Genomic DNA, 16294 nt, shown 5'->3' with positions numbered 1-16294 from the left:
ACTAAATAGGCATACGTGTGCGTATGCCTCACTAGCCTTTTGCCTCTGTTGATGAGATGGAATCCAGCTCTGGTTCAAAACAAAATTAATTTTGGACACCTCAGTCAAAGGACTTAGAGATGGTAGCCCATACTATAAAACACTACTGAAAAACATTAAGCGCTGAAAAATCTAAATTCTAAAGAAAAATCACATGTAGAAAAGGCCTTAATATACAAGTACTTCTCCTTGTTCCATCCCTGTAGACCATCAGAGACCTCAAAAATTTTTCCTCTGTCAACCTATCTTAATACTTCAACATAAACTAAAATAATTTAGAAACCATCTTCTGCTGTGGTCTCAAAGTGTAACACCATATCAGGAATAACACACCACCACTTCTCAATGCAAGACATGCTGTGCCGAATGTTAATAGTAAATAAACCCTTCATCCAAAATTGTTTTCAGATGTTGTTTAACGTTTATTTCTTCCTCTCCATCCTTTTATAGATTCATGTAATGGTTTGGATTGGAAGGGACCTTAAAGATCATCTAGTTCTATGACCTTAAAGAGGTTTAGTTTACCATTAGTAAACAGTATCATTACAAGTCTGACAACAGCAAACAAGAAGACTGTGTACCATTCATTTGACCCTGTTATTTTTTTCCTCATCAAGTTAGTATTTATGGGAAATGGCCAGCAGGTAAACCAAGATAAATTCTGCCTACTTCGCCCCTCCCCCCATCCCTATACTCCTACCTCAGTGCTTAGCTTTCCACATTTAGAAACAAAAGAATACACTTATTTTCCATTCACTGCTTGAGTAAATATTTTATGAATATCAAACAGAAAAATAGAGTGTCCATTTCTCTCTCCTCAAGAATATCTTGAGCTGCAACAACCTACAGAGCAAGAATCCAAAGGTGGCTCCCAAAATTCAGGTTTGTACCAGGTGGCTTTCTGCCAGCACCTTTCTGAAGCAGCATGGGTTGAATCACCTGCAATTTCTCTTGTCCTTCCCTCATTCCCATCCTCATGATGAGTAAGTTTCAGAGGACGTCATGGCAAATCAAGCTTTGAACGCAGCTATCAAATATGTAATTATAACCCCCAGGTAATAAGTGTAGTACCTGCAGCTCTGTTTGGAAGAAGAACTTCTGTGGACACTGTGTGCAGTCATAGATCTTGTCCTCTTGTCCATGGGCTGAGAAAATATGCTGCTGCAACTTGTTTGCTTGAACAAACACTGGAATATTAGACAAACAACAAGCTTTTCATTATTTGGTATTGCAAGTGAAGAGTTTTTTATCAACTATTTCTCATTAACATTCAGCAATTCCAAGAGGTAAAATTAGGCTGGCTCACTCTGATTTCACAATACACTGTTGCTATAATGGGTACCAACAAACTGATCCTTCTTTTAAAATGAATGAATTGAAACAGATGCCTGGTTAAAAAAACCCAACAAACCACCAAAGAAAAAACAAAAAGACCCTAACAGGACAACCAATGAAGATTTCAAATTTTAAGAATTTAAAAATGCCATTTTCTCTCCAGAATTATTTCTTCATGCTTACTGCACTTTGATTGAACACACACAAAACTTATTTCCTAGCAACCAACAGGTTTGAAAAGCATACATGCCGAAGTCCTGTTTACTCTGTGTGCCTAAAGTTAAAGCTAACAAACAGCTCTGTATTTAAATGTGTTAATGCTAAAAATTATATCCCACAGCTACACTGGGGCAATGTCTATAAATGTGAAACAGAACTGCAGGTAAATTCTCTTTGGATACTTTAAGATCAACTCTGCCTACACACTGAATGCAAGGGTTTCAATAATATAAACATGTTCAATTTTAATGACTACAAAACAAGGCCCTAAGACTGTGTAACAGTTTACCTAGGAGACATACTATTAATAATTAAATTGTATATGCCAGAGGCAGTGTTTGGGTTGGCAGCACTGACTTCTGATGGATGCCTGGTGCACTGTGACCTAAAAAAGTTTGCATCTACAATATTAATCTGTATAGGCAGGGAAAGGATTTATTAAAGATGCTGGCATTTGACTTTGACTCCACTCCTAATCATTAAAATTATTCTAATTGCAAGGCAACAAAAACCATCAGAATATTGTTCTTCTGAGTCATACATTTTAATCACATTTCTCATTACCCTGGAAAAAAAAAAGATCAGATTCCATTTTCCATATAAAACTTATATTGGTGATTTTTATTTCTTGTTAATATTCTAGCAAGACATGCTGAAATAATTTAATGGCATATTGATAATAAAACACCATTGTTTATGATTAATGTTCAGTGTCTATTTACCCCATCAGCAAAAAGGAAAAAGTGCTTGACACAGATTGGAATCAACTTATCTCCATACTCTAACACATCTTACAAGGCTACTGGCTCAAAAATTAAAGGATTAGTTTTATCAGAGATCTTGCTCACAAGGAGAACCATCAGTGGGTACTCCTTATTGCGTTTCCAACTCCCCCAAACTTGTCAATCAAAGACCCGTGGCATTACACTAAAAAAAATCACGTCATAAAGTGTACACAAAGACAAGGGGGAAAAAAAAGTAGAATCAGTAATAAAACTAAAAAAACAAAAAAAGGCGCCTAACTGAAAGAGTTATTGAACACAGATGCCTAACAGGCAAAATGTTTATGGCAGTACTATCCACGCTCAGACATCACCATGACAAGCTGTGCAGTGAAGATGAACTATGTATTTTTTTAATTTTATAACCCACAGAAATGTGTGAAACCTGAACACAGTGAGGTAGTAATCATCATCAGCCACTGTATCTGAGAGATGAAAAATTCAACTTTAATTTTCCTCTGTAGTGGTGTGCTTAGGTTTTATTGGGAGGGGAGCTGCCAAACAAAGAGAAGTAGAATGAAGGTATTAAAGGGTCTATTTGCCTATCAATGAAAACCCTTCACTCCCATTAATGTAGAACAGGAACCTTGAATGGCTTCCAGAATTAGCATGCCATTGATGCAAGAATACCCAAAGTGTGTTTTGTCATGTTTGTGATTATCTTTGATTTTCATCTTGTAAAGCAAAATTGGGCATGTAAGCTACATATTAACACTTATGTTTTAGGTTATCATTTTATGAAATGTTCTACTAAGAAGTCCTTAAAAAATCTCACAACAACCCAGTAGGCATCCTTTTAATGTGTTTTCATTTCCAACAACAGCATTTTTCTGTTCCTCGTTATGGCCCAAACACTGCAGTGCTTAGCCCTACTGGGTCAAGTTATTTTCTCACTTGGGTTTTACTACTGAATAACACCACTGACTTGGGGAGGATTATTCCACACTTGGACTTGTGTCAGGGGAAGGCTGAACTTGACTTGTGGCAAGACAACATGGTTTGCTTTCTAAAGCACATTACAAGGGTGTTTCTTCTCACCACAAGCCAACAAACACACGCCAGCAGGCTTTCTTACCGGATCAGAGGAGAATGTTGCTGCACAGGCTATGCCTAGCAGCCCTTGCCCATGAGGCCAAGTTCTGCTCTGAATTACATTAGTTTAGAAGAAAGATCTGTAGCTTTAAAGCACAAATTTATGGCCAGTTTTAACCTTGGCAAGTTTGGAACATGGAGATAATGAACGTGATGTGGTGGAAGGTAAGAGACTATCACTTTTGTAATGCAGCTCTTGCAGATAGATGCCTGACCTTCCAAGGAGCTCAGCTTTCTAAATGATTTCTAATCAATATTACTAATGAGCACAAACGTAATGTTCCCTCCTAAAACTGACCTAAAACCAGCACACCACACAGTTGTAAGTGCAGTTCTGCAAACGCAAGTTAAAAAAAGCATGACTGGGACATGATAGCCTCCTACCTGTAAAGCACACTGGGCATTTGAAGGTGCCCCCCATGCCTTCAAAGCTGTGTTCTATCAGGTGGCACTGAAGTTTGGCAGGAGAGTCAAACGTCTGATTGCAGAGTTTGCATTCATGGTTCAGTCCTTCATCTGTGGAAAAAATCAAAGAAAAAGTGAAATTCACTACAGCCCTTACTGAAGAGAAAATCCAACAAGATCTATGAATGGAAAAGACTTCTGTTTTCGTAAGCTCAGGAAACTGGATGCCCCTCAGCACTTACGGATGGTGAAGTGTTCTTTTACCTGGAAGGTTTCAGAATGTACAAAGCTTAACTGGGCATTAAAAGCACAGATTTTTTCGGTGCGATTAGCACCAAACAGGAATGCAGAGCATTAGACTTCAGTGGGAAACGATGAGTAGGCCCTGAAACACCCATCTCCCTTAGCTGAGCCACCTGACCACGACCGTGTACATTTGCAAAACAGCACACCAGAAATCTAGCGCTGATCGCACATCACCCCATTTACCATGGGTAAGATCTGTCAACGCACGCGTTTTTGGCACTGTGGCTGACGTGGAGTTTCTCGTACCCAGTGTGAGAGGGGAGGGTAGTTTATACCCTCACATCACTCCTGCTCCACGTTTCCAGTCCCAGGGGCACACGCAAAATCTTTTGCAAGCCGCAGGATTTCCCAGCTCCCTTTCTGACAATCCTACGTTTTTTTCCCCTTTATTTGCATTTCTCCTCTTAACAGTTCAGAAAAGTCCCTGTGTGTCTTCTGACGCAGCTTTCCCATCAATGTCCTGCGGCTTTAAAACCCTTCCCACTCCCTGCCGCTTGTTCCTCTGCTTCCTCCCATTGTCCTCCCATTGTCCTTTGAAGGCCGGCTGGTGCCTGGCACCAGGTTCCCTTCCTGAGGGTGCTGCAGGATTCATCCACTCCGCCATGAGGGCAGTCAACGGCTGTCCTACTTAGAAACAGTTGCTAGGTAAGAAGTGGCTTCCAGCCCTGCTGCAGAGGCCTCAATTCCCACAGCGCCGCTTAGAAAAGGTCCTTCTGTATGTCACCGGTGTGCTACATGAGTAGCATCGATCTCACAGGTAAATACTGTATCCCATTATCAAAAATCAAAAGGGAATAAAACACTTGGCGACTGGCATAGCTCCCTAGCATTTCTCGGGTGAAAAGGAGTGATTTAGGAGAGTGTCCTGCCCACCTAGATGCCACGCTGCCTACCTCCTGCCGGGCACAGCACTGCCTGCAGTGATTAGTGACCGTAATGATGGGCATTCGCAGTTGGCAGCTGCTGTAGACAGCGAGAGCAGAGACTGCGTTTTGTACTCCGCACAACAGCCCTCCCCACCGACGTATAGAGAAAACATCACGGCGCTGGCGTAGCTGAGCGGGGCCAGGCGCCCTCTCAAAATGACCCTCAGTAACTTAGCAGAATTGAAAAAATGTCAGTGGTAGCCCTCAGCTTTCACTTCTCACCGGCCCGAAAGCTAATTTTAGCCTCCATGTAAGTCATGGCATCTTTAGCCAAGGGTGGGAATGTGTGGGCTTCAGACAGCGGATGTGAAGCCAGGCGGTGGTGGCTGTTCTGTGCGTGGAACTACCGAAAGCTAGTGTCATGTGGTTTTCAGGTGTCAGAGCCCTTTATAATGTGAAGTTAAGGGGCAGACAAAAACCAACAAAGCCAAAAGATTTACACAAAGTCGGGATGGGGTGGTGGGGAATAAACAGGTAAAAATGTACTGACTACAAAATTTCTATCCTGACCACAGTCCGTAGCTGGGGAGCTCTCTCTTCACTGAACATCTAGCTCTCGTAATGTTCATATATAAGGCATCTCCGTTGCCCTTCATGGTAAAACTGTGTTTTCCAGCTAGTGACTGTGAGAGGAATGGAGGAGCCCATTTTGGCTCTTTAAAATGGACTCATTGGCACGTGGCCATTTTTTTAAACGCTCCTGTCTTCCTGTCAGTCTTAGCGCAACAGGGTGGTGCCACGGGAGCAAACACAGCTGAGCATTGCCTGCACGCTCACGCAGCACACTGCAGACTTCCCTTCATCCTCCTCCCAATCCTTCATTAAAGCAGTGTTCAATGTTCCTGCCTCCATGCTGAAGAGCGATCAGAGGGGTGTGAGATGGCAGGCCTGCCCTGGGAGTCAGCTGAAAAAGGTCAGTGGTCCCAGCAATCCCGTGCGCACAGACTATTGCCACTGAGGTGCCTGTCTCTGTTACCCACACCAGACAGAACAACTTTGCTGCTTTTGACTCCCATCCCACCTGACCAGGCACTAATTTATAGCTGGGTCCGCTGAGAACAGCTGTCAGCACAAGCTCAGGCAAAGGCTCAGGTCAGTCTCAGCTGTTTTGCCACCACAGCCTCTCTGGGGAGACTAGAATATCAAGGCAGCGGAGCACAGGCTGCTGAGGTACACGTCCCATCCAGCCAGACACACAGGTAGTCAGGTACTGTGGGCTGAACATACTCAGCAAAAGACTCCTGGGGGGACAGATTAGTAGTAGGTGACACCTTTCATAACTCTTCGTAGATAAATAAGTAAGCATTTATCAAATACATGCTAACAATCTCTTTAGCAGGGAAAATTTTAGTGGATTCTCAAGAGTTGCCTGTGATTTAGGATTTTCCACCATCACTGACAAACCCTTCCAGTGTGTTCTGCTTTTGCTACTGTTGACAGAAGACAAGTATGGCCCGCGCAAGCACTGTCAAGGGGAGCATAAGGGAAAAGAACCTGGCATGCACCCGTCTGTACACCTAAGAGAGATGGTCGCATCCTGCTAGTCAGGCTCTATGCCATGCTGTCCCAACAGGCAGCATCCCATAGCTGTGGGCGAAGCCGGAGAACAGCATACTAGACAGAAGAGGAAGGCTCAACAAACCATATATAAATGTCTTTTCTTTCCTGAACTTGCAAATCAGTAAGGAGGACTATAAAGGCTGCCACGTGATTAGATAATTTCTCCTACATCCAGATCTGTGTTGTGGTCATTACCAAACAGACAGCTCTGAGAACGGTGCAAGTGCCCACAAAGGGTAATTACAAGCTAGAAAGCCTGCACGGTGAAGTTTCTCCATCAAACTGTTTGTGCTGATATGCACAGTCAAAGCAATTAGGACAAAGGGAGCTCCATCCAGGATCTTCCATGTCAAGGTGAAGATAATCAATGCCAATTCTCAAATCACACAGTTACTGTTGGCAAAGTGTAAATGAACGACGCTAATCATTCTTGAGCACAGGAACACTGAACGGGGAGTTCTTCAAACATTCCAAGGGAGAAAGTCTTCCTAAAAAGAAATATTTTTATATGGAGCTACAGAAGACAGAGAAGGTTTTTTTGCATTTCCATTACCTTAGCTAATGAGGAAAAAGTAGGAAGAAAGGCATGCACTCCTGATGCTGAAGCAAAACTAATTCTAGTTACACAGTGTTTATACTTGTTCAAGAAGAACCGAACCCCATTAAATGTGACCCTATTGTATTTCCCATATCACTCAGATCCAAGGCGATCTCCTGCTCACAAACATCAAAATCACTTTGATTACTGTATGTTGCAAATCCAATTTTCCTAAAGGCTTATAAACAGGGTTTGAAAAATCCCCTCACCCACTTGCCTGGGGCAGATAGGAAACTTCCCCAGGCAAGAGACATCAATTTGTGCAGAATCTAAGCTATCTCTTAAAAATAAAATGTTTTTAGTCTCCTAGTTCTAAAGACCGCATTTAAAATATGACTACATTTGTATAACTAATAGAATAATTTTTCCTAAGTCCTGCTGTTCAGGGGGTTATAAACCCCTCCCCTCACACTCTTTCACCCATTTTGTGCATATCACCTGCTCTGTGCTGCATCCTCTGAACAAAGGGCAAGGTTCCAGTCCTTGAATTCAAGAAAGTGAGAGCAACATGATTTAAATTTAAGGGAGACAAACAAGGTTACCATATTGGCAGAAGAGCCAGGAGTGCTGGGTCCCATTCCAAACTCTGACACCGACTTCCTCTTGTCACCTTGGGCATGACAGTATGGCCAGACTACCTAACTTTAAAAAGAGGTGTTAATTTTTAATTTCTACTTTAATAGGCTGACCTAATTAGTATCCCTTAAGACTTTTAATACAACCGGGACAGCAGAGCTGGCAAAGTCTAGGACTATCCACGGAAGACCCAGAATCACTGTCACCTGCCTTTGAAAAGGTTTAAGATAACACGTTCGGGCACACAACTACCTGCTTGCTTAGGTCACACAGCACCGCACAAGGATGAAGGAACAAGGCTTTGTCCCTGTGCTCTACTCTCCAGAGAATTTAAAAGCACAGCCAGCGTTTTATCTCCCACTGGCATGAAAAAGTTAGGGTGTGGCAGCTCTTGCAAAGGTTCCAGATGCAGAAAGAAGATGCAAAGGGCTGTGTTTACACGCTGGACCCTGTCTAGCTTTTCACATTTAGCAAACAATTTGATAGGGTGCTATGGAAGTGCAAAGTATGATATCATTAATAAATAAAGGGCCGGTGAAATGTCACGTTTTCAGTTTCCATTTGGGATAAATCTGAAATGGAATGGAGTGTCAGATACAGTCCAAGAGGCTCTTCTTCCCTGCAGAACAGAGCTACAGTTCTTTGCTCTTACTCAGGAAAAAAAAAAAAGAAAAAAAAAAGAAAAAAGTGCTGAACAGCTTTAAAAAATTCAATCAAAATAATCTGCTCTTTGGAAAGGTGGCGGCTGACAGTAATTGGAAAATACTGTCTGACTCATTTATTAAAGTGAGATTCAGAGTCAATTGATTTAATAACCATTAGAATATTCTATTAAGGATATAATAGGTTGGCACAGCCCTATTTTTTATTAAGAGTTATAGGTAAGAAATAAGCAATGCTATGGAATTTTAGACAACTGCTGTATGGATTAGGCTAAAAATATGGCTTGCAAAACAGGTATAAAAGCAGCAACTATCAGGAGGAGGAATAGGAAAGTACATTACAGTGCAAATGAGTTAGCTGAATGATGAAAAAGAAATGAACCTTTAATATAAAGTCTGCACTTTTCCAAACCTAACAGAAAACTATGCATTGCATTCCCTGATGTGGTACATCGTAAAACAAGTCAGCACGTCCTTCACATTATGGATCCAACAACTCCATAAGGAAGGCAAGAACAAAGTACCCACTGTACAGCACAGAACTGCTGCTTACTGTTGCCCTTACATGGTCAGGATATGAGTTTGGACATGGTTAAGACTCTGCAACATGGATGAAGATGGTTTACCCACTGCTGGTAGACAAATGAGTTTGATGCATGCAGAATTTCTGCATAAGTAAATTAGTTTCCATTTATAATTATTATTCAGATAGTGGGAAAATGTAAACATGAATCAGTTCTAAATAAATGCATTTAATATTCATCTAAATGTTTAATATTTACACAAATATTAAATGTTTGAATGGGGGTAGGTAGATTTTAATTGAGGTGCAGCCCATTATCTCAGCAACTAACTTGATAACCAGCTATAAAAGCAAACAAAATCAGTCTTCATGCTGAGCATATATCCACATTTGGGGATCCTCTGTCTTTGCACCAACTAGCCATGCTGTGGAGTTACTGCGTAACCTGTATGGCAGGCAAGATCCCCCCGCTTTCACCCCCACTTGAGGCACTGCTTTGGACGACCTGGCCCAATTTGTGCTACCAACTCAATGCACAACTTTTTCATTTCACGGAAGGCCCTGACATTTCAATATACACTTTAAACAAGTGAAACCCTTTAAGCAGCCTCTAGACTGTGTGTCCCATGTTTATGCTTCTTGCTCTTCAATAAAAACAGAACTAGAGCAGCTACAAGCAAATGTTCACTGGCTGACTTACATGCAGCTGTTAAGTCGGTAACCACTGGGGGCCCTCTTATATTGTCTGATCAACACTACAGCCATTACCGAGTACCAATTTGTAACAGTTTATAAGTAACTCTTTCTCTTATTCACCCTCGAGATTGTCCAGAAGGGTCCTTCTGCCTTTTACTCTGAATAAATCTATAGGCAAAGGTCCAAAGATGATGAAGTCCTCCTGGTAAATCATCACGAGGCTGGGTCCATGCTTAAAAGTGTCTGCTAAGAAGCAGTGTAAACTCTGCCCTCCACACACAACACAGGAACGAAATGGCCTGCGGTCTCTGTATTATTTTCAGGTCTAAATCATGCACAGCTCCCACATTCAATGTGTTTTCTTTATAATCTTTTTTACCAAGCAAACCATGCCCCTAAACCAATTTCTCCTTCTTCGCGTGGCTTCCACTCTTCCCGAAGTTAACTTTGCAGCACACATTTATAAGCCAGAGATCTGAGGAGTAAGGAAGGAACGCCATAGATGACAGCTAACCCCTTGGCTACAACACCTCACACTGAAAACCAGGGAAAGACAAAATACACCATACAACACTGTAATTTGCAGAGTATATAGCCATCCATGCTCCCTAGTTTATAGTGCTATGTTTGTTTGCATTTTTGTAATTCTACTGGCCACACACAGACACGTACACACACAGAGACACACACACACACACACACACACTCTCACTCATCAGCCTCTCTGGGCCAATCTCATTCCTGCTCCAAATTCAGTCTTAGGGTCCACTACGGTAACTGCGTGACAAGTATCCTCACCTGCTAAGGAACACACAACACCTCTTCCAAGCCTGGAAGCTGACATGAAACAGTGCTCGAAGTCTCCAGCACCATGTTCTTAATTTCTCCGTGATTGTAATAGTGCTTCTGTCATTTTCAATTTCTCAAGCATTATCACAAAACCCATACGACAAACACTATCCACCATGGTGTTAATTTTGGAAGCTGACATGAAAAGCATGGAAATACAGTGATAAAGTAGGAGAGAGTAAAGGCAAAGCATACAGCTGGAATTGCAGCAGGAAAAAGAATATTGCTGGAATTTACAGCTGTAAGAACCTGCCATGGAAAAAACCAGCTTTTTTTTAAAGTTCTAACTAACGGTTCAAAACTGATGGGACAGGATGGAGGAATGGATGGAAAGACAGAAGTACACCCATGTCTCTCCTGCAGTGCTCAGGGCAGATCACCATGGGTTTGGAATCGGGAGGGTGGGGGTGGAAATATCTTCCTCACCCTCTTGGCACTGTTATCCTGCATTTCCCTCTCGTGCCACACACTACTGCGTGTGTAGGCAGGCCTGCACGGTGGTCTGTGTTTACTCTTAATAGCACTTCTAACTGAAACTGTGATGTTAGCTACGGACTGGGAAACTTAAAACATCAGCCTGCAACCTGAGCAATGTCTCTCCCCTTGCTTTTTTTTCAGTTCAGAATGATTTTGGGGCAAGGCTCTGCCCATGACTGAGGAAGGAGGTGGACAAGATGCAAGGAACAGTCCTAAATTCTTGAGTTGCCAACAACTGTAGCCTCCCAAGGGGAAAGTTGAGACCAGGCTCTGCCTCTGCCTCGAAGGATACTAGCCAGCATCAGAAGGAAGAGGATCTGCACTGTGATGTGGAGGCCAGGCCACACTGGCTCCCAGCAGCACCAGGCAGAAAGCCTTATTCAACTGGTCGGGAATAAATCCTACAGCCTTCTGCAGCGTATTGCTAAAGCTACAGCAAAGGGTGCTGACTGATGGAATGACAAAGAGCTGGGATCCACCTCCTCAATTAAAGCAAAAGTTCATCTCTCCAGGGCCAGATTTTGAAATTAGATCTGCTTAAGGGAAAGCCAGTCTACTGCATCTTTCATTCCACTGTATTTTTGTCTGAAGCAAGGGATGCATTTCACTTCACCAACTGTTCACTTTTTTGCTTGGTTGCACTCACTTTGGCTGCTTGTAAGTGAACACTTCTTACCACGTGTGCCTTGTATGTTCTATTAAAGCCACAAATTGTCTGGCTTTGGTGAGGCTGTATGAAAAAAAAAAAAAAAAAAAAAAGAAGGGCAACTGGCAGGGTCTATTTCTTAATAACTGTCATGTTTTCAGCTCAAGTAAGAATGATTTAAATACAGCAAATGCCCTCTCCATCAAAAACCAGCATTTTCTGGGCAACTGGCAATCAGGAGAGAGTTCGGGAATTTAGCAACAGAGCTATTCACAAACTGATGGGACATGCATAATTTGCTACTCCTTGTCTGTAACTGCACTAGGAAAACGTATTAAAATTTGTTTGAAAAAAGTCTTGTGTTGCATCACGTAGCTATACACATTACAAGGTTACACTCCATCACTGCACTAAAATCCCATGTGATAGAGCTTATTTTGGAAACAATTTTACCATGGGATATAAAAAGAAATTTAAACCGGTAGGAATAAGCTGAGTGGTATGAGTTATTTGTAGACAGATGATCCAGCTCAACGTTTACCTTTTCAAAAAGCACTTGGTGAGCACTGCTTAAAAACTTGGGAGACTGATCCTTCAAATGTTGGCATAACTAGCTCAGGGGAGCAGGCTTCCCATCTTACTAGACTCTTGTCTAGACTTTCTGTGGGCCTAAATTCTGCCAAAGTGTGCAAGGCCAAGCCCTCCACCCTTACACTGCACAGCGAGATGGAGATTGCTATCTGCATATAACAGATAAAGAAACCAAACCCCAGGGCTGCTAAATGTCTGTCTTCCTACCCCAAACAGAATAAAAACTCTCCCACTAAATTCCAGCGGATGAAGAATTAGGCTCTGCTTAATCTGCCCATCGTTACGAACACAGTGTCAGAATTAAGGTCAGAATTGAGTTTTTCTTTGTTCTTTTCTGTGAGCTAAGAGCCTATTTCTTTCAAGAAGAAAGTTTTTTGGACCAAATCTTCTCTAGCAAAGTCAAATTACAATTGGAATGGCTCAGAGATTGCCTGAGCAAAGTAGTTATTAACAATTTAATCAAACTGTAGGGGGAAAAACTAATAAAAATGTCACATTTATATTCTGAAGAATTAAGAACAGTAAAATATAAGTTAAATCTTTTGGTTTTTTTTAGCACTGTTCATTCAATTTCAATATTTTTGTTCACTGTTTAGGCTAGTTTCTTTTTCATGTTCTTGCTTTCTGGTTGGAGAAACCAGTTTTCTCTGTTATTTTATGTTAAATGCCTATTAGTAATGCCCACTCATCTGGGACTTCTGGATCTAGTGGAAGTGCAGGTATATCTACTTTGAAGTTTTGCACAAAGAAAACACAAATTGTTAAACTAGGAGAGGGTATTTCATGTTGCATAAACTAAATGCAACCTGTTCTGTATTTAGGGGTACTGGGAAAACATCTTCTTGCATGGAGACAATCAAAGCATCAATATTAATTCTACACCACAGCGGACCAGCTGTAGAAATTATGTTTTGTACACAGCTCTCATCAGGTATTGCTTTTGTTCTTAGTATACAGAAAGGGTCAGAGTTGCCTTCCTTCTTTTGGCATGAAGCCATTAGATGCCTGAAAGATAAAGTCTCTAAATGCTGAAATGCCGTTTATCCAACCTACAAAGAATTGTCTGCTTACTCTTAAAAGAAGGGGAAGAAAAAAGTTAAATTGAAAAAAAGAGTAAATAGGCTAGTCTAGGCAAGGGTCAGATCTTCCTGTATTACTGGATATTTGAATTGATAGAATGAAGAAACAACAGTGCTCCTCGTGATTTCCTAATAGATCAGATCCTACTGATATATTTTTCTGAATCTAAATGCCATTATAGGTGTCAAATGTCATTATCTGGCATCTTCTTACATAGATGAGGAATGCTTTGAAATGAGCAGCAATTGCTGGGATATTGATCCAGTCCTTAAAACTCATTTAGGGGTGTATCAACTTCCTGCTTTCTTTCCTCTTAACCTCCATCTCCTCACCTGCACCCCTCAGAAAAATCAGGGAGGAAGAAGCGGTTCTGGCTGTTAAGGCCCTCAGGTCTGTGCTGATAACCAGGCACTTGATTAGATTCTTTTCACCTGAGCAAACTGCTTTGCCAGTTAGGGGAGATCTCCTTGTACAGCAACGTATTAAAATGATAAAGTGCAATGTAATGTAAAGAATTAGTTTGCTGTTTTATTTAGGAAAGCATGAGAAAGCTCAATTTTAATTTGCGCTAACCTTTCCCTATGTCTCTCTTTGATCCTGCTACAAAGCAAGCAAGCAGCTTTGGGCTCACGTAGCAAAAAAAAGACCAGACTTCATTCTAAACCTACTCCACTCTCCTTCCCACTTTCTCTGCTGGTATTAAGACTTCACACTGAGCTGAACAAACAGCTGTTGGGATTTCTATATTAAAAGTTCTTTATTTGTGGATAGGAGAATAATGAGGGCCAATTAGTTATTTTTCCTCTATTTGTTACATGTTTGTGGGTTGGCTTTTTTTTTTTTTAATTCTAAATGCCACTTTTAAAGATATATTCCAACTCTTCACCAAACTTAGTTCCTCAGTGAAACAAAGACACCATTTCCTACTGTACTGGGAGTCTTCTGAACATCTCCCTCTCTCCAGCAAACTTTCAGGTAGCAGAACGGCAAAGTTATGAACATGAAATAATAAGAGAAAAAGAGGAAAAACAACAAAGTAGAAGAAACAAAGAAGAGTTGGCTGAAAAGATATGTATCGTTGACAGGCAAAGATTGGGTGGGGAAGGAGAGCAGACATAGCAGCAGCGATCAAGAAAAAAGGGGGTAGACTGAAAAGGCTGATGGAGACGAGGTGCCAAGCAGAAGCAGGACAAGGGCATGAAACCTAGCTGGAGGCGAAGAGGCAAAAGGAAGTCTTGATTTAACCCTCACTTGAATTTCACTGAAGAAATGCAGAGAAGCTTACATTTCCAGACAGAGTTTGGGTAATTCAGTGCAGCTCCAATGGCAATAATGATAGATGTATTTTTACAGCCAAATGTCTTAGGCCAACATTGCCACTTTATAATTAATAACAATAAGCAATTTAAAAGAACAGCAGGCTACAAGTATAAGGCATCAAACTGTATCACCAAAGGAAAAAAATACAGCACTATTATGAGAAAAATAAATGTATAGGCTGTCAGGTCAATGTATATCCTCTCTAGATAAAACTTATAGAGCTGGAGAAAAATGTGGTGTGACATTAAATGCCTACGAGGTGATTAACATCAGTGAAAAAACAAAAAACACTTGTAAGACTCCGAGGAAATCTGAAATGCGATAGGAAAAACATGCCTGTAACAGCGAGAGAGAGGTGGCTGACCACTGTAAGGCATTAGCCTTTCACTGAGAGATACTCTAATAAATAAATTACAAGCCTACATTTGTTGGTTGAAACATTCTCCGAAAGGCCCACTGAGTTTTCATTGTGTGTGTATGTGTCAGTTCATTTAAATAAGAGGAGGTAAGAAAAACGAGAGAAACCCAAGGTGCACGGTGGGAGGACTCGGACCGCACCTAGCGGGAGGGAGGTCAGCGGAGGGGCTCTGCCGGGCTTTCTGCCACCGCTCCTTCCCCGGGGCTTCGGGCAAGCGCCAGATTCCCCCTCGCCCTCCCCTCCCCCGCCCACGCCTCCCAGCCGCCTCCCTGCAGCGGGCCGCTCGACTCCTTCCCTCCGCAGGAGCCGGCCCCGCTCCTGGCAGCCCCGTTCACGCCCGGGGAGCGGGCGCCGGGCCCCTGCCGCCGGGCCCCAGCCGGGCGGCCCCACCGGGGCTCCCGGGAGCCTCCCGCCTCTCGGCCCGGCCCGCCAGCCCCGGCCCAGCCGCAGCCCCGGGGCAGCCCGCCCGGACCCCGGGCCGGGCCGGGGGCTGCAGGGCCGGGAGCCGCCCGGCGCCGTGCGCGGCCTCTCCGCGCCCCCCGCCACAGCGGTCCCTCGCCGGGCAGCAGCAGCGCTCCGCGAGGCTGCGCCGGGCTCCAGACATCTTCTAGCACGGCCGGGAGGTGTGCAAAGGGCAAACCAGGCCGTCGGGCCCCGGCAGGCACACCTCCAGCGAAATGCCCGTGTGCGCCCGTGAGCGGCTGGAGCGGGGCCGGGTCCCCGCCGGGTTGCGGCTGGGAGCCCCTCAGGCCCGGCCCGGCCCGGCGTGCGGCGCTGCGGGCACTGGCACAAGGTGCCGCGCAGTCCCCGGAACCAAATTTATTAATGCCACGTGTGGCAAAATTGGGAGAAGGGGTTAAAAATCGTGAGATTTAACCAAGTGTATGCCTGGAATTCTGCGCGGGGCATTCAAGTTTGGGCAGTCTCCCCGCAGAGGGTTTCTCTGTAACAAGGAAAGTGAGCGTTTGATGGGTTTTTTTAAAATGAAGACCGAGATCTTGATGCAGTAATGTCATTTCAGGGGCTCAGGTTGAAAAAGAAGCACTGAACATTGTGAGACTTGTGATCAAATTGTGAAACTGTGAAACCTAATTTACCCAAATGAAATGGGGGACACAAAGTTAATTCAGATAAATGAGGATTTTGAATAAGCAAGGGACTATTTAGTGCTTTTAATACACATCCTGGGACACA

At 43.0% G+C, this 16294-nt stretch overlaps 1 protein-coding gene across 10 annotated transcripts in view; it reads right to left on the bottom strand.

The window, feature by feature from the left end:
- ZNF521 (zinc finger protein 521) overlaps window positions 1-16294 on the bottom strand; it is a 232363-nt gene that overhangs the window by 26787 nt on the left and 189282 nt on the right. For all 10 annotated transcript variants that reach the window (XM_037379244.1, XM_037379245.1, XM_037379246.1 and 7 more), the window contains 2 exons: window positions 3852-3983; window positions 1111-1226 (listed from right to left, as the gene is read on the bottom strand). In XM_037379244.1, the coding sequence (XP_037235141.1) occupies window positions 1111-1226; window positions 3852-3983 (248 nt within the window). The remainder of the gene's footprint in view (window positions 1-1110; window positions 1227-3851; window positions 3984-16294) is intronic.

The sequence above is a fragment of the Falco rusticolus genome, chromosome 3 (genome assembly GCF_015220075.1).
Source record: "Falco rusticolus isolate bFalRus1 chromosome 3, bFalRus1.pri, whole genome shotgun sequence".
In the NCBI taxonomy this organism is placed as follows: domain Eukaryota; kingdom Metazoa; phylum Chordata; class Aves; order Falconiformes; family Falconidae; genus Falco; species Falco rusticolus.
Note: the sequence above shows the minus strand (reverse complement) of the source record. Positions and strands in the feature narration are given on the sequence as shown.